General features: G+C 36.1%; 2 protein-coding genes across 2 annotated transcripts; one reads left to right on the top strand and one right to left on the bottom strand.

Annotated features, from left to right (window-relative positions):
• Positions 1-2,488: 2,488 nt before the first annotated feature.
• Positions 2,489-7,216, top strand: cxcl10 (C-X-C motif chemokine ligand 10). The gene is made up of 4 exons (XM_002940575.4): positions 2,489-2,636; positions 3,402-3,528; positions 5,856-5,942; positions 7,038-7,216. The coding sequence occupies exons 1-4, from the start codon at positions 2,573-2,575 to the stop codon at positions 7,057-7,059; spliced, it is 300 nt and encodes a 99-aa protein (XP_002940621.2). The 5' UTR covers positions 2,489-2,572; the 3' UTR covers positions 7,060-7,216.
• Positions 7,217-13,026: 5,810 nt separating this feature from the next.
• Positions 13,027-18,047, bottom strand: cxcl11 (C-X-C motif chemokine ligand 11). The gene is made up of 4 exons (XM_002940578.3): positions 17,751-18,047; positions 17,108-17,228; positions 15,251-15,331; positions 13,027-13,604 (listed from the first exon to the last, which is right to left on the bottom strand). The coding sequence occupies exons 1-4, from the start codon at positions 17,812-17,814 to the stop codon at positions 13,568-13,570; spliced, it is 303 nt and encodes a 100-aa protein (XP_002940624.1). The 5' UTR covers positions 17,815-18,047; the 3' UTR covers positions 13,027-13,567.
• Positions 18,048-18,285: the final 238 nt, after the last annotated feature.

Raw genomic sequence — 18,285 nt, 5'->3', positions numbered from 1 at the left:
AGGCACGTACTTATAAATTAGAGAGCCGGAAGGGAAGCTGGCAGTGTAAGGTCGCAGGCCCCCGCAATTGATTTGCCGAGGTTGGGTTAACCCGTGGGTCCCGCAGCCATGTATATTTTTCACCATACAGTTAGGAGAAACTGGTATTATTTATCCTTTACTAGTAATCTCAGGTATTCAAATGGACACTACATCAACATCAGAAAAATTATTAGAAAAAACCCTACATTATTAGAACATTTGAATTCACCAAGTGTTCCTCCACCCATCCAACAACCACAATTAAATATAGTAAGCACCAAGTATACTACCAATATAGTAAACTACCAAGCCAAGCTTCCATTGCCATCCCTATCTAGATCCCTATCCAGACACAAAACCCTGACAAACATATACTGGATGACGGGTGAACAATCCAAATGAATCAGCAGGGACTCTGGACTCAACCAGAGGACAAGCACCCAAAAATATTGTAGGGAAGCGACATAGTGCCGCTCACCTTAAAGTGAACCTTGTCCTTTCCCCAATTAGTTTTGGACCTACAGTGAAAAGTGAAATGTGCACCCAGTCATTACTCGTCTCCATTACTCTGCCCATTTGTTAGGGTTTATCAGTTCCCTCACCCTAAAGACCCCAAACAAGGCTAAAATAAATGCAACTTGATACAATCTCTCTTCATATTATGAAACAAATACTCCCCAAAACATGTACTAAACAATACAGTATGCAAATGCCTTCTGATGTCCTGCCCCCTCTTTAACCATTTAATTGCTTGCCAAACCACAAAAACCTTAGATAGATACTCTCCCTCATGCAATTCCAACTCCAGCTTACCCTGTTTAGCTATCGGTATACCCACCACAGCATGATTTCTATCCCATCTTGCACCGACTGCAGCCCCCCTAGCCAGTTCACCATTTGCTTCTGCTCTTCCCAATCCTCAGTGACCAATGACCTCTCCAGTGCTCTAATACTTTGGTCCAAGCTTCCACAGTCCCACCAGGAAAGGGTGACACTCCAACTTGCCTGAAGAAAAAGTTGGATGCACTTGCACAGCTTGCCCTCCTGGTACCTCTGCCTGATGGCCCAGCCTGTTCCACAGAGTGGTTTCTCTTCTGCCTAAGCCCATTCACCATCAGTGCAAAGTTACCTAGCCTTCTAATGTATCCCAGTTCACACTGTCCACAAATTCCTGCACTAGCCAGACTTTGCATGCTGTCTGGTCCCTTGCTATCTTAAATGGTAAGAAAATCCTGAACTTCCCATGTCCTCTCTTTAAAACCTAAGCCCTTCCTGTTCTCCAGTCCCTCCTATCCTACACGTACTCCAGTCTGTCATGTTCTGTGTCCACACCATCCTGGGCTGATGCATCCTGTCCTGTATGTGTTCCATCCCATTCTGGTCTTTTCAGTTCAATTCTCCCTTTCAGTTATCTTTTAAGGTTTATGTTTTGTGTTATGTCTTTTTACACTCTATTTTTAATTTCAAAAACATGTGAAAATTCTCTTACATTCAGGCATGGGCCAATATCTTAGGGGTTCTGGGAGGAGGCTGAGTTGGAAAACAGACAGGCAGACAGGTGTAAAGCAAACAGAAATACACTTTTCTAAAGGCACAGCCAGGGTGTTCAAATTAAAGCACAATGATTTTACCACAGCATACAGTCAAGGCTGAATTTACAGCTTGTGCTGCCCTAGGCACTCTTGATTGATGTCACCCCTATGAACCTACAGTAAGGTCACCAGCTTTTCAGGGTGAAATCTGGGGATTGGTGCTACAATTTTGAATCCTATGATCCCAGGAGGCGGCCCTTAATTCTTAAAATGGCAATTTTCAATTTAGGTTTTTCCCAATGGCACATACGACTATAAAAAGTATATTTATTTGAAAATGGTTTATTTAGATGAAGCAGGGTTTTACATATGAGCTTTTATGCAATATATTTTTATAGAGACCTACATTGTTTGGGGGTATAGTTTTCCTTTAACATATTTGTTACTAAGCACTGTTAAAATCATAGCTGAATAACTAAATATCTAAAGATACAGATACCTAAAAGTTTGTGGGTGTGACAGCAGTTGTTTGGAGGAAGCCGACAAATGGTGCCCCAATTTAATATGTTTAAACTGAACCAAAGCTGCAGTATTAGAAAAGGGGATGTGACATCCCTACAAGTAAAAGAACAGTTATACTGTAAATGCAAGAAGTTATAGTTCAGTGACAGTGCCAGAAACAATCATTTTAACAAAAAAACAACAAAACATTCTTTTATTGTAGTGTGTTTGCATGAGCGCATGTTTGTAGGATTGTGCGCTGAACAGAATTCTGTTTTGATGTCAGTAGCAGCAACTCCCATTCCTATAACATCTGCATTTTCAGGAAACTGAGAACGATCCTTCTCAGAAAGCTCTCCTCTGTTATGGAGTTTCCCTTGTTGTAAGCACTATAAACTAAGCAGATATAGATAAGGGAATATAAATGCACAAAACACAGAGCCTTCCTTCCAAAGATCTTTGTCATTTGTCTCTGCAACACCTTTCTGATATCTTTCTCTCAACTGCAACAAATTGCAATGACTCCGGATAAAGCACGTGTCATGATTGTTGGTCTGCTTGTCATTCTGGCCTATGTTCATGGTAAGTTTCTCATATTTACCTTGTGACTTATAAATTATCTGCTTTAGCTCTAGCTGCTGTTACTGGACAACTGTTACCTTCAACTGCCATAAAATACAATGCATTATTGTATCATATATTCTACAGAGACAATTATTTTTTTGCCCCAAACAACCCCTTGTGATGCCAGTGATGGAAGCTGAGGCCAGCCAGCCTTAAACAATGGCCACTAAAACAAGTGAGATTTACATTCACATTAACCAAAGATTTAGGGGAACAATAAATTACTTGCTTATTTATTTATTACACAGTTTTCATTTACTGAGTATTAAACCACAAATTATAAGCTCTGATCCTATAATGATATTTGGCAGCAAAATATGATTTGCATGTTTTCTGTGAATTTGTGTCATATTTTTTGGAATAGCAGTTGAGCAACAGCTAGTAAGGGGGGCTACATATACTACATTTATTAGATGTATACATTGGGGCAGACAGCTTAGAAGTCAGGAGACCACTGCAATTTTAGTACACAGTGAATAAGGGAGAAACTAAAATGAATCTAAGCAGTTACCGTGGGAGGAATGGTGTACCACAGTATTCAATACACATGTCCCTTTAGCAAAGCTATGCAGTCTTAAGAAATAAATTAGATGCACTAGATGATTAAAGATAAACTAGAAACTACTAAAATTTCTGGTCAAACCAGAGCAATCTGAGTGATTTAATATAAGATTTTTTGTTTCCAGAAGAAAAGTTAATGATTAAATGTGTTGTTCTTACTAGGTATGTCCCCTGGTGGAAACCGACGTTGCTTGTGCAAACGGCATGTTGCCAAAAGGTTTGATCTCAGATCTTTAAAAAAAGTTGCGGTGTTCCCAATATCCCCTGGCTGTGAGAATGTAGAGATCATGTAAGTCAATACTCATTACTATGGATGACATATCTTTTGTAATAATTACTTATCAGATTGCATCTTTGAATTAAAATTAAAGTTTTCATTAAAAGATTAACATAGGTCTGATCCAGAGCACTCCTAAATGATTAGCACATGAATACCTGCTTGCAACTCATATACAACGGGATTCATGGATGTATTATTTGCAGTGATTTTTTTTTCCATGATGCAGCATTTTTTCCCAATTTCCAGCATATTGACAAAACTAGTGACCAGACTAAAATTGTGTCCAAAATTGTGTAGTCAGTATTACGCAGGTATTAGCACCCATAAAAAAATTGTGGGACATGGACATATATTTTTGAGCCAAGGAAGCACTGTAGGTTACTCAATGAAAAAATTCTGGGCTCTCTTCTGCTCTTACTTTTTTTTTTTTGCCTAAGGAAAGCACACTCGTGTCTTTTCGATACAAGAAGTATATGGGGGCGAGACCTAACTTATGCACAATTTAAATATATATTAGCAGCTGTACATTTCAGGCTGTAGAATTTGCTTTAATGATCTGGACATGTAAATTAAAGATGCATTTGGGGAAATTTCCACCCTGTTTGCAAAATTCCATATATTATATGGAAAAAAATAATATATCTTATTCTTCTGAAATATCAGTTTTATCAGGATTTGATTCAGTGACTATCCACTATTGTATTCATCCACACACAGAACTGGTTTTATGCTTAATTTTTACAACTGTCCCCGATATTTAATACTGACAAACAGCCCAAAAGAAATTCAAGGATCTGATGAATAAATTTCTCAGGGCCTGTTCACATTCTGTATTGTATAGTTACTGAAAAATTGGGGCAATATGGAGCCCAAGGGTCAATTGTCAGTTGGAATGTTAGAAAAGTGATGCATTAAAGGCATACTGACTAACAAAAGAGACATTGTTTAATAGTGCAACTAGTAGGCAGAGAATATTTCAGCAAAAATACCTTGCAAAAAACAAATGGGCAATTAAAACAACAATGCAAAACTGCAAATAGGGATACTGGGCCTAAACTGCTATAGATCAGGAAAACTCAAAGGCTAAAGTCAATTTAAGTCAGTGATTCTTAATCTATGGATTGTGTCCCAAAAACATGTCTCTGTGCTGTTTTGGTTAGATCCCCATGATCCCCCAGGATATTGTGAAATTGCCTCATACAGTAGGAGTTGGTCTTCTGAAAAAAGTGAATACATTTCTGCAAAAAGAAAGTCTGAACTGATCACCAGATGCATCAAAATTTTACTTCACTAACCTTGTACACTGGAAAACCACTGGGAGCTCCCAAAAGTACATTTTTTGTATACCAATATAAGAAAAAAAAACCCACTGGAATCAGAGAAATACCCACAAAAGAAGTGAAGGAAGATGTTACTGGGGTCAATGGGTGTGCCAAATGTTACGTACCCCCTCTCCCCCAGTAATAGTAATCCCTTACCTGAAACCCTAGGCCAGTGCTCCTATCAGCAGGAAACTGCACCCGGCCCATGGTCTCCCTCAGTGAGGACCATAAAGTGATCCTTTTCCTGCTTCTTTCTTCACACACACATGAGCAGTACATTTAAAAGTGGAAAAACAATGGCTTTTTTACTTGCATAACCTGTGCATAAACTCTAAAGTATTTTGAAGGAAGAAATGGAAGAAGATCACTACATTGTGCTTGCTTGCTTGCTTCCTGGTCCTGGGCAATTTTTAAAGAGAAAAGCCTTAATCACTGGGGGTGACAAATATTAGGCACCCCCAGTGATTAAGGTTTTCAATGATCAGAGAAGGGGAGAGAGGAGTCAAGGACTACCTCCAGACAACATGCTAATTTGACAGGGTTAATGAGCATGCCATCCAACGCTGGATTTACAATTGCCACCCAAAAGCCACCCCCATTTTTTTCAAAAAGTACCCTTTCTCAGTTACTCTTATTCATCTTCAGTCCTATCTTTCCCCATGTTGCTGTTTGTCGTGGACTGAGAGCTTTTATAGAGCTTTGGAGTGCTTTTCTCTTTTGTCCCAGCAGTTTCTTCTGGCCAGTATCCCCTTGGCAACAATCCTATTTCATGGCCAATGAGATTACTGCCCTTGCTGGTGGCACATCCTAATGAATTTACTACAGGGTCCTAATTGGAGCAGGCAGATTTTGTAATAGCATGGGTTCACTTAACTAAGTACTACATAGCAGTACTATTGATCTCCTTCTCTGCCTAAAAGGCATGTTGAGGAGGCTTACAATGTTTCTAATTCATTTTCTTACAGATGTCTGTAACTAAACTGGGTAACCTGTATTTAATTTTGATTATTGCAGTGCTACATTGAAATCTGGCCAACATATCTGCATCGATCCTGAATCAAAAAGCATCAACAAACTTATTTTTGCTTTAAAGAAGAAAGGGTAAGTGTTATGAAAGCAAAAAGAGAAATGTTTTTTTCCATAATTTGGACCACCATAGTCTTAAAACCTAATAAGGATGGTTTTGCCTTTAATAGGGATTAATTATATCTTATTTGGGATCAAGATCAAGGCACCAATTATTACAGAGAATACAAAAATTTGTATTGTGATTAAAATGGAATCTATGGTTGACAGCCTTCTTGTTATTGCAAAGCTTTCTGGATAATGGGCTTTCGCTAATGAATCTTGTACTGTATGTACCATGGATCAATCACTTTGCCTGTAGCTCAGTATTTTATTTGTTCTCTAGAGATTTAATGATGGGGAATTCTCATGTACACTTAAATGAAAAGGAAAGGTAAAAACTAAGTAATCTTTATCAGAAAGATCTATGTAAATATAGCCATATGCATTCACAGAAACACAGGATTTCTTGTCTCCTTTTTTGTAAACATGTTGTTGGGGTGTCTGACTTCCTCTCTCAGAAAATCCTCAATTCCTGTGGCCAAAGTCTGCAGTTCTCTCCCCTCTCCTGCTCCCCCCTCCCATAAGAATACTAAGAACTCCCTCCATACCTGAGCTATAATGGCTAGACTGCAAACAGGAAGCTATTTAAAATGGCAGCTGCTGTCTTAAGCAAAGGGAGAAAGCTTCTAGGGCTTTTTACTCAGGTATGGTAATGCTTTCTGCAGAATAAATATAGTGTTCTCGGTGGCACTAATGTGGCAAATCTATTGATAGTAAAATGCCAGAATGACTTTCCGTCTCCTTTAAAGTGCCAAATTAATCAACATTCAAATTCAACTTTTTATTGCGATTAATATTTTTTTGCAGAAATTAAACACTAATTTGAGTTACTGAAACAAGAGATAGCATTCTGGAAAACAAAAAAAGGCAGCATTGCAGGCAAATGTGTAAGTGAGTGTGGTGAGCTAAGCAAAATTTTCTGGGGGTAATTCTATGTTAATAGTCAAAAGCTGAAGTTTAAAAAAACATATTTAGCTTATATATGTTTTACAATTTATATTACAATCATGCTCAGCAAAGGTATTTATGTAATAATAAAAACAAATGCATTGTATTTTATTGCTGCAGGTACAACAAAGCGATTGGCTAAATGAAAGGAATGGCGCTTACTTCAAAAGCTACAAATAGCTGGCATTGTGCAGTTTACACCTTCAAAACATATTAATCACAACTAACAATAACTAATGCTTAGCATAATATAACTAAAATAGTTTTATATTCTATATATATGATTATTTTTGATTAAAGGTTAGTCTTACTAATAAATAAGTATATAAGTATAAAAAATTATTAATAAAGTACACTTTTTGCATCCAAACTGGATTTTAATTGTATTATTTATTACATAGGGGGGAATTTACAAAAACGTAAGAATGTTGTAAAAAATTGCATTTGTGCGACTTTTTCACAGACCACCTTTCCATCACTTTTCCTCCTCTAAAGACAATTTTTAAAAAATGTTGGCGTGGCTATTGTGTGCAATCTCTTTGAGAATTAATCAGACCCACAACATTTTTATAGGCATTTTTTACACCAAAGTGCCTCCTCCAAAACAAAAATGTCAGGAAAAAAATGTTGATAGGTTAATTTGGCTTAAGTCTGTATAGAGAATTTTTTTGGCATACAGACAACATTTTCACAGCACAATAGAACATAGGTGGAATGTTGCATTCCACCTGCAATCAGTACTTACACACACCTGTGTTAGTACAGCCCCATTAGGAAAAACAAAGGAGAATGCTGCTGCAGGGGAGTGCAGGTACAACGCTCATGAGTACGAGCTTTTAACCTGCAACCTGTGGTGCAGCAAGATCAAATAGTGCTAAAACCAAAGAGAGAGCAATGACCAGGAAATTTATCCAGGTGCAGGTTGCATTAATTGACTTTTTAAGTACAGATATGGGACCCATTATCACAAAAGTTCCAAATTACGGGAAGGACAACTCCCACAGACTCCATTAAAATTAAATAATTATTATTTTTAAAAATGATTCCTTTTTCTCTGTAATAATAAAACAGAACCTTGTAAATGATCCCAACTAAGATATAATCAATCCTTATGGGAGGCAAACCAATCCTATTGGGTTTAAGTAATGTTTGAATGATCATTTAGCAGCCTTAAAGGAGACATTTTATATAAAGTTTATATTCAGTTATAATATGTTTTGAAAGCATTTTACCTCCTAAAACTGCCATTATATGAGAGCTGCAGAGACAACCACTCAAGTCTGAAGCCAGAGCAAAATGAGACATGGGAGTGTCCTTCATCACTTTAAGTAGGTGAGGGTGTCATAGAAGTCTATGTGGGCCGGCTCTGAGTCGTTTACTGAAGAGTCTAAACCGGAAGCTGGCATAAGGTCTGGGTAGAGCACAGTTTTCAAGCTGTTATGGACATATTTGAACCCAAAGGTATTAAAATAAAAGCACTTCCTTCTATTTTACGTTATTTGACATGGTTTAGTGCATTGTAAAAATGTATGGTATATATCCCCTTTAAGGTATGGAGATCCAAAGTATGGAAAGATCCCTTATCCGGAAAACTCCAGGTCCCAAGGATTCTGGATAACAGGTACCATACCTGTACTGGTAAAATGCAATACTAGGCAGCCCAGTGAATATGAGCTTTGCCACTGGACATAACAATACTTTATATACATATATTATAAATGTAATCTGCAATGAGTTGCAACTGGCAGTTTCAACAAACCAAACAATTAAAACCAAAACTATTAAAACCTGATGTTCTGATGAAAAATTAAACATTATCTGAGGTTAACATATTAAGGCCAACACAACAAGACCTCACCAAAGACATACAATATGTTTAGCTCTCTCTGCATCTCTCATATCTTTTTTATCTGTAACAATAATGCAGTATTTTGGGGACTAGAATTCCCTATTTTTAGGTGGTGGATGGTCAGACATATATATATATATAATTTAATTTTGGGGGTTTTTTTTTCTTACAAAACTGAATTTTTTCTTGATGATAACAAATGGGCAACTTTTGCAAAGGATGTACAAGTATTTTATGATTGGAAACAAGTCTGTCTATGAAAAAAAGGTATTTAGATCTAAACCAGCAAATAAAGGACATAATAAAGCTGGCACACTAAAGCTTGGGATATCACATAGCATTGGCGACACTACACATTCGGAAGGAGAGACCAGTGGGTCTGAGTTTACCCACTCGTCTTCTCGTTTCTTTCCTGTAAATCTTTTGAATGTAAAAAACTCAAGTTAAACACTTTAGGGTTTGATTCACTAAAGTGCGTTAAAAGGTGCGTTATTTATAGCGTGCGTCTAAATTTTTGCGACTTAATGCACGATTCACTATAAGCATACTTGCGTTAATTTATGCACGATGCTGCATGCGTTATTTTCGTGCGCCATTGGACGGTACATGCGCTAATAAACGCCCACGTATAAATAGTTGCCGCATATAAATGGTAGCATATAAATAGTGCATATAAATAGTCGCCGCATATAAATGGTAGCATATAAATGGTAGCATATAAATAGTGCATATAAATAGTAGCATATAAATGGTAGCATATAAATAGTAGCTGTATATAAATAGTAGCTGCATATAAATAGTAGCCGCATATAAATGGTAGCATATAAATAGTAGCCGCTAGTGATGAGTGAATCTGTTCCGTTTTGCATCACCGAAAAATTCGCAAATCTTTCAAAAGATCTGCGAAACGGCAAAAATGTCGTGTGGCAAAAAGAATTGTTGCCGCGACTATTCTTTTTTGATGCCTGCAAAAATTTTTGGACGTGTGCCGAATTTTTTACCCTTTCGCGGATCTTTTGAAAGATTCACTAGCGGCTACTAGCGGCTACTATTTATATGCAGCTACTATTTATATGCTACCATTTATATGCTACTATTTATATGCTACCATATGCAAATTTTTTCATCCTATATCCTATATATATATATAGTCCAAGTAGAAGGTAGCACACCACTTACAGATTTATGAATGGGTTTTTGCACTAATTTTTCTGATATTAGTGAAACATTATTGTTTTAAACAGTATTGTTTTAGGAGCAAATGCTCCTAAAGTGGTTGCTAGGGTAATTCCTATAAAGAGGATTCATGGAAACGAACATCTGTTTAAACTCGAATTTTTTCAACTAAAGTAGAAATAATACTGGGATGTTCTAGAATTCGCTGACCTTCTTTTTTTAAAATCAAACCTGCCTGGGATTTGTTGCAGGGCATTTTGGCCCCATCTTTTCTGGGTTTCCAAGTCTCATATCGGGCAGTCTAGGCTGGGCACATATACAGTATAGTAGTGCTTGGAAGGGGTACTGTACTGTCCATAAAACTAGCTTAAGTTGCAACAAGCAACACCTGGAAATGCAAAATTGCTTCTTAAATAAGAGCCCTACTAGCAAAGGGTAATAAAAGGTTAACACCTTTAGTCAATGGAGTGCCTAATAGATTGGCACCCTAAGTAATTTTTACTTGTAATTTAATGAGGTCAGCAGAGTTGGGTGTGGCATCCAAAGATGCTCGTTACATTTCCTTATAGTTGCGCTTAGTTTGTCTTTCCCACCTTCTGTTCCAAATCGTGTGCAAGTGCGCCTATTGACATTAAGTTGGTGGTAATTGCAGGGTTCCCACTGAGGAATGCATGAATACACACAGCAGACTTATGACTAACAGCAGACAGACACAGATGTATATGAAGTATATGATGCTATCCCAATTCAGCCATTTTCTGTTGCCCAACTGCAATTCTTTCCAACCATGTACAAAGTATTATTAGTGTAAAGGGTATAGTGGGCTGATGGTGGATATAACCCTGACACACACGCACTCAGCTTAATTAACCATATAGTTTCATCACATTTTCTTGTTTGATTGACAGGAAATAAGGGTTATGTAAGCTCAGGAATAGTAAAAATTAAAAAAATTATATTAATGCAACATTTGCATTGGCAGAAGTTTGATTACATTAGCAGTAATATAATAATATGGAAATTAGACTTAGCAGTGTTTAGGGATCCAGTGGCTTGTCTCCAAAAAGGATTATTTATATTTTAGTTGGGATCAAATACATGGTACTGTTTCATTATTACAGAGAAAAAAGAAATCATTTTTTAAAATTTTAATTACTTGGTTAAAATGGAGTCTATGGGATATGGTCCTCCCGTACTTCAGAACTTTATGGATAATAGGTTTCCGGATAATGAGTCCCATACCTAAATACTCCCCTAAATACTCCCATACTCTAAATAACAGTCAGGCCCAGAAACTTCTAGCTTGAACTTTTACCACAGTGCAACAGTTTTTTTTAAGTCTCTTACTCTGAATATGGAACAAATATAAGTATTCAAAAAATATACATTACATTTATTATATGAGAGAATCAGATACTCCCTAAGCTTACAAACTGGAGTTCATTTACTAACTGTGCAAATTTGTCCCAACACAATTACCAATAGCAGCCAGTCTGAAATCATCTTTGATCTGCCTGCTGGAGCTATGTAGAATGTTCAAAGCAAGTCTCTTATTGGTTGCTATGGTTTGCTGCATTGGGGCAAATTTGTCCAGTGAAAAATAAATGAGCCCCGGTCTCTTTCATATGCGAAAATCCAACTGTATATGGATTTAATAAGCAAATCAAAAACAATGTTAAATAATTCATGCAATTACTAGCAATTTAATTGCTATTTAGGTTTTAATAATAGCTTATATATTACAGTACAATTATGTCCATTGTAATTCTATCAATAGCCATAGTGTGTTTTTAATGAATCATGCTTTTGTTGCTTTCCACATTCTGGGTGTAGACATTGCATTCAGAACATGTTGATATGATACTGAAGTTTCAGTTTCTTATAGGAATGTACAAGCCAAAATGGTGCAGGATTTTGTGTTTACATCTAAACCCTTGCCACCCCTGGTCCTTTGGTATACTGTGTATCTGTGTAGATTCTGGTGGCCCTTCTGAAATGGCTAGTAGTGATGTGACACTGGTGTTGGCAGTGGAGCAAAGCATAGGCAGCAGAGGTTTCCCCCTGAAAGGACCCAAAGTAACAGATTGTGAAATGCATAATTTCACTTTGCGGTGAAATGTGAACTGAGTATTTCAAACCAGAATATTCTGCCTGCCTACTTAATTAACCCTCAAGTTACACAAGCAGAAACTGTAAGACAGACAACCACATTGTACTTAATGGTAAATAAGCAAGCATAAATCTATGTTTATGGCAAAACAATACAATTGGGTCTTTTTTTCAATGTTTAACCTTTGGGATGCTGAGCCGTGGGTCTGTTTGCACCAGGTGTTCTCTAGACCAGACCTAATGAAACTTCGAAATGTGGTGTCAATGATGCTAGCAATTGGGTACTGCATTGTCAACAAAGATTCTGTGCACATTAAGGGTTAAAGGCGTGGTTTACCTTTAAATTAAATTTTCGTATGTTATTGAATGGCCAATTCTAAGCAACTTTTCAATTAATCTGCAGTATTTATTTGTTATAGTTTTTTAATTAATTGCCTTGTTATTCCAATTCAGTTTTTAAATGGGGGTCACTGACCCCAGCAGCCAAATAAACTATTGCTCTGTGAGGGTTCCATTTTATTTTTATGGTTACTTTTTGTAACTTTCTTTTCTATTCAGGCCCTCTCCTATTCATATATAGGTATGAGTCTCTCATCCAACCATTTCCCGGTTGCTAAGGTAAGTAGCAACTAGCCTAGCAACTAAATAGCTGCTGAAACTCCAGATTGGAGAACTCCTGAACTGAAAATTAAAAACAATTATAAATAATAAAACATAAGGACCAATTGCAAATTGTCTCAGAATATTACTCTCTTCATCATACTAAAACTGAATTTAAAGTTGAACAACCCCTTTAAGTACAATTATTAGCATTATTAAGGATATACTCCATATCCTGAAAAGCCCAGGTTCCCAGCATTTCAGATAACAAATCCAATTCCTGGATTTCCATTTCTAATAGAAGCACTTCTGAAAAGTCATACACCAAATGCTCTGCCTTTCTTGATGTTGAAGGGACAATAAAGTAAAGACACATTTTGAATGCAAACAAAAACTCTTTTAATCACATTTTGAAAAAATGCATATAAAAAAAACCCTGACTGCACAAAAATGTAATCAGTTTCTAACATGTTAAATCCAGCATAGTACAACATTATTACTTTTTATTACAAAGTAATGTTTGTTCCAATGCTTGGCTCCAAGGAAATTGTTTTCATATTTACACATAATACAACAAGTTAATTTCTGTACAATATTTACACTTTACAGGTAATTCTTTTTCACTGCCACAATTATATTTAACCCTTTTTACAAAGTGTGTTTTTGTAGAAACAAACCAAGATAAAGCCTGAAATTGTGACTAAAAAAGCTCTTTGATTATTCTGGGTACAGAAAGGTTCCTGATTCAAAAAGGTTCTAGTAAAGAGGCACCAAACCTATATTGTGAACACTGTGTATGGCTTAGGATAAAAAGAACATTTTGGCAGCTGTTGTGGTTTTCATTCTCTACATTCCAGCCAGCAGATTCCATGTTGCTTTCATATGAAGGGATTCTCAGTCCTGTCACATCACATCCTTACTCGTGTTTAATTATTTTAATGGATTGTAGTTTCCTAAGAAAATTGAAAGTAATACTTTTAAAAAATCATATCTGCGTTAAAGATTGAACACAGCATGCTCCCCCACTGATGTGGCAGACCTATCTCTTTAATAAGATGAAATATGATGTCTTCAGTGCGACCCCCATTAGATTATAACACGGATACAGATTAGGAAAATATCAGTCTATCAGTCACAGATGCAAAAATATCTAGGACAGCAGATTTACTGTATCTAGAATGGGGGTCCCCAACTTTTTCTCAATCCATGAGCCTCATTCAACATGTACACCTGTTTTTTATGCAACCAAATCTTGCCTCCAAGCCAGGAAGTTAAAAATAAACACCTGCCTAAACTAACAATTTCCAGATCATGGAAATCCCCATTCTTGCCCATACTGCAATTAAAAACCAAGATCAATTGGATCTTGGTTAATGAATAACTAACCAGCATTTTTAACAACAGGCAAGAACAGTTCCAAAAAGTGTGGGCCCCCTGGGTACAATATTCCACCCCCTCAACTTGAATCATGCTTTACCCCACATAAGACAAAAGAAAACCCAGACGGGGGGAGAAAAAAAGGGGAAAGGGAATCTGAGGGGAAAATTTTACTGAAAGTCCCAAGGTACAATTGGATGATGGCAGAACTGAAACAAAAAAATAACCTTGTAGGGAGAATCCGGATCCTGGAGAGAAGTTAACAGAGGCACCCCACCCTGCTTTGTTTGGTTTTGGTTTGATTAGTTACAATACCATTATTTCTCTTTTTTCTTAATGTTTTATTTCTTATTTCCCGGTAAGTCAGGAGAAAGCAAGACCCCGACTTGCGCAATCCCCTTGCCACCCTCAGTTACCTATCCTTCCCTTCCCCAAAGAATGCTATGCAAGAATTATATTTGGTTAATAACTGTACAGTTTATTATATATAATTATATATATAACTTTACGTACCATTGGTAACATTGTTATGTAACATGTCATTCTCAGTAAAAAAAATAAGCACCTGCTTTAAGGCCACTTGGAGCAACAGCCGAGGGTTGGTAAGCAACATGTTGTTCAGGAGCCATTGGTTGGGGGTTACTGATATAAAAGATCATGTAGGCGTTCTTATCAAGTCTAACTGACATTACACTGAGGCCCCATTGCCAGTGCTCCAAGTCCCTACAGGATGACCAGACTCACAGTTTAATGTGCTGAAACCTAGGGCTGGCAGAGAAGTAGCCGTCTTTGTAATTAATCATATAAAAATATAGTGTTCCAAAAGTTAGGCTACTTGTTAATGTTCATTAAAATGGCCACCAGATGGCTGCATATACAGTAGAAATACAAAAACTTTTCAACCTTGGTGAAAAGATGCAAAAAGTTATCATATATTAACAAATAATTTAACTTGCAAAAATATATGAACAACTGGAAAACTAGTCCTAGAAATGGAAGTGTTTTGAATGCTTGACTTTTATAAGTCTGCCCTTATAAGAAAATTATTGGGACAGTCTTTAAAATGATACTGATATATTTTCTTAAAAAACAGTAGATTGTAAGCTCTATAAGCAGGGATCCCCTTCATCTTATCTCTTTAACACTTAGCAATTAACTTATATGTAACTGTACTATTAATATATATATACAGTATATATACATACATGAAATAAATACATACCCCTTTGGAGACATTATTTCCTTCAACAGTTTTGAATTTGGACTGAAGCATTTTGTTTTTTTGCTGCCTTTCATGGTGGCCCTGTAATGAGACTAGATTTGAGTATCCTGCAATGCACCTAAAAGATATATCTACATCTTTCTCTATGCAATGCAAAAGGAGCAAAAAGAAGAAATACAATATATGCCAATTGATCATTAAATCACCTTTATATTTTCTGTTGGTTTTATGGCATCAGTGCTCAAATGGCTCTTAAAATAAATTCACATATAAAGCAATGGCTTTAAACATAATGCAGTTTTGTAAACAACATCTGAACACAGCAACTTCTAAAATTGCCATTAACCATATAACTAAGATCAAACATTTTACTAAAGTACTATGCCTTAAAGGACACATAAAGTCTATTTGACTGGGGGCCAAAAAAAAGCTTTTTTTTGGGCTGGTGTTCCTGTTACAAGAAAACTGCACCGGCCCATGGGAAAGCTGTGTAAGCGATGCACTGTTTATGCATCTTTGTGCCCTTATCTTCCATCTTTAATGCGTAGTAGAATAGATATGCTGGGTTTAATCTACTGTGCATGCGTGAACGGAATTTTTTCACAAGGGGCGCCTGTGACACTGGTAGGAAGGTAAGTAAAATGCCGGTGCAGTGCTTAGGGAGGTTTTCCCACAGGCCAGTGCAATTTTCTCCTAACAGGGGCACCAGCCTGGGGAAAATACTTACTGATCTATTTCATAGATAAAAATACATTTTATATGTCCTTTAATTGGGCATATTAATAACAGCACAGTTTATAAATTGGGTCTTGTCACTGTAAACAATAAATCAACAGTACACCAAAGGTCTTCTTATTACATATGGATTATTTTTTGAGGATCGATGCTTGGTCATTATTAGGATTTTATCAAGGCTCAATATATATCTATCGATATCTATATATACAGTATATGTATAATATATACAGATGTACAGTATTTATGTAAATACTGTATGTATATGTATATATACAGGTATGGGACCTTTTATCCAGAATGCTCGGGACCTGGGGTTTTCCAGATAAGGGACCTTTCTGTAATTTGGATCTCCATAACTTAAGTCTGCTAAAAATCATTTAAATATTAAATAAACCTAATAGGCTTGTTTTGCCTCCAATAAGGATTAATTTTATCTTAGTTGGGATCAAGTGTACAACATTTTGTTTTATTATTACAGAGAAAAAGCTAATCCTTTTTAAAAATTTGAATTATTTGCTTATAATGGAGTCTATGGCAGATGGCCTTTCTGTAATTCGGAAACTTTCTGGATAACGGGTTTCCGGATAAGGGATACCATACCTGTTCATATATTTATATGTGTATATATAATATATAAAAGCTATAAGTATATATAAGCTGTAAACCAACAACATTTAAAACCCATTAGAATAAAAAATAAATGAATCCATTTTGTCTTAGAATATTGTGTACATCATGCTACAAAATCATTTTAAGCTTAAGTGACCCTTCTGAGGATTTACCTGGCAGTAAAAAAAGGGTGGTATATATTCACACATACACATTTATAAACATTTGTGTAGTACCGACGATTAAAAAATGAATATCCCACATCTTGTGTCTCCTTCCCCCTTCCCCTAGATTGTAAGCTCTATTGGCAGGGCCCTTTTTACCTCTTGTATCAATTATCATTTATTTCTGTAAGTTTAGCGTATGTACCATTTATTGTACAGCATTACAGAATATGTTGCCACTTTGAAATACATGTTATTAATTAAAAAAAATAATTTCTATAATTAAATTGGTATTCAAAGGTATACATCTAATAAATGTCTAGGAAGAATCAGTAGGTCTACTTACACATATTCAATGTTTTCACATCTATAACCTGCTGGATAGATTTCGATTTTTATCAAGCGTTTAGGACTGAGCTTTTTGGACATTTTTTTGCATAAGCAGCGTCTCCCTTTAGTACCTTGTCCTGAAAAATAAAGAAAATACCTTTTTATTTTTTTACAATTTTAGAGCTTTATTTTAGCAGAAAGAAATTCTCTCATAAGCATCTTTGTATAATAATAAAATGAATTTTGGTGTATTGTTGATTTGATGTTTTTTTCTGTGTGGTGCAGTTTTATACAATTAAAGCAGAGCAAGAGTTAACTGATCTCCTATTTACCAATAGGTCTGTCTCCACAAATGGAAATCAGTGGGAAACACAATAAAAATCGGTCTTAATTTTTATAGCATTCGGTGAACACATAGAAGTGCCCCACACAGAAAATGCATTAAAAGGAACATTCTCTTACTGCTGTGCGTACAGTATGTAATCTTATTCTTATATAGTGCTAGTAGTACTGAACATATGTTTGTTTAGGCGTTTAGGTGTCATATACAAACTCTGTGCATTTATAATATACATTGAGATAAGGCATAATTATTTACATTTTTATGCTGTTTCTTTCCTCTTATATTAAACTAAGATTGATGCACCAAATCACTTTACCTTCTATAAGAGCAGCGGAGAGAATGAGGACACAGAGGATGATGATAGCATATTTGCTGTCCATGCTGCTTTCTTGGAGATCGTTCAGTGTGAATCTGTTGGGAGAAGTAATGCCTGCCTATTTATATGCGATTTGTGCCTTTGTGTACATGTGCTTTCTTGACAGAATTGCATGATTTAACAAATATTGTGTTTCATTTCCTGGAAATGGTGCAGAAGTGAAAGCAGTTTTCTACCTCTGGCAAATAGCACTCTGAACAAACAATAATGTTTACTTTTTTTCGGGAGGATAATGTTTCAGGTAACTAGTTAGATATCATTCCTCTCAACCAAGCCCATTTCCTAGCAGTCTATACAACTTCATGAACAATGGGTGCAATTAAAAAAGAAGTAATTGTGTCTATAAGCATACATTAAACATAGGGGTGAATGTAATCAAAGTTGCAAATAAAATACATTTTGATTAAATAAGAATAAAAAATTGCATATTCCAATGTAATATTGTTTGACAGTTTTCACACTGGAAATTATAATT

Source organism: Xenopus tropicalis, chromosome 1 (assembly GCF_000004195.4).
Source record: "Xenopus tropicalis strain Nigerian chromosome 1, UCB_Xtro_10.0, whole genome shotgun sequence".
NCBI classification, from domain to species: Eukaryota; Metazoa; Chordata; class Amphibia; order Anura; family Pipidae; genus Xenopus; species Xenopus tropicalis.
This window is presented reverse-complemented; position numbering and strand designations above follow the sequence as displayed.

Excerpts from the sequence above, each read along its gene's own strand:
- cxcl11 (XM_002940578.3), bottom strand. The coding sequence starts at position 17,814 with ATGGACAGCAAATATGCTATCATCATCCTCTGTGTCCTCATTCTCTCC. Across the intron at positions 17,229-17,750 it reads CTCCGCTGCTCTTATAGAAG|GACAAGGTACTAAAGGGAGA; the intron begins GTAAAGTGATTT and ends TTTATTTTTCAG. Across the intron at positions 13,605-15,250 it reads GAAATAATGTCTCCAAAGGG|GAAACTACAATCCATTAAAA; the intron begins GTATGTATTTAT and ends CAATTTTCTTAG.
- cxcl10 (XM_002940575.4), top strand. The coding sequence starts at position 2,573 with ATGACTCCGGATAAAGCACGTGTCATGATTGTTGGTCTGCTTGTCATT. Across the intron at positions 2,637-3,401 it reads CATTCTGGCCTATGTTCATG|GTATGTCCCCTGGTGGAAAC; the intron begins GTAAGTTTCTCA and ends TGTTCTTACTAG. Across the intron at positions 5,943-7,037 it reads TTTGCTTTAAAGAAGAAAGG|GTACAACAAAGCGATTGGCT; the intron begins GTAAGTGTTATG and ends TTATTGCTGCAG.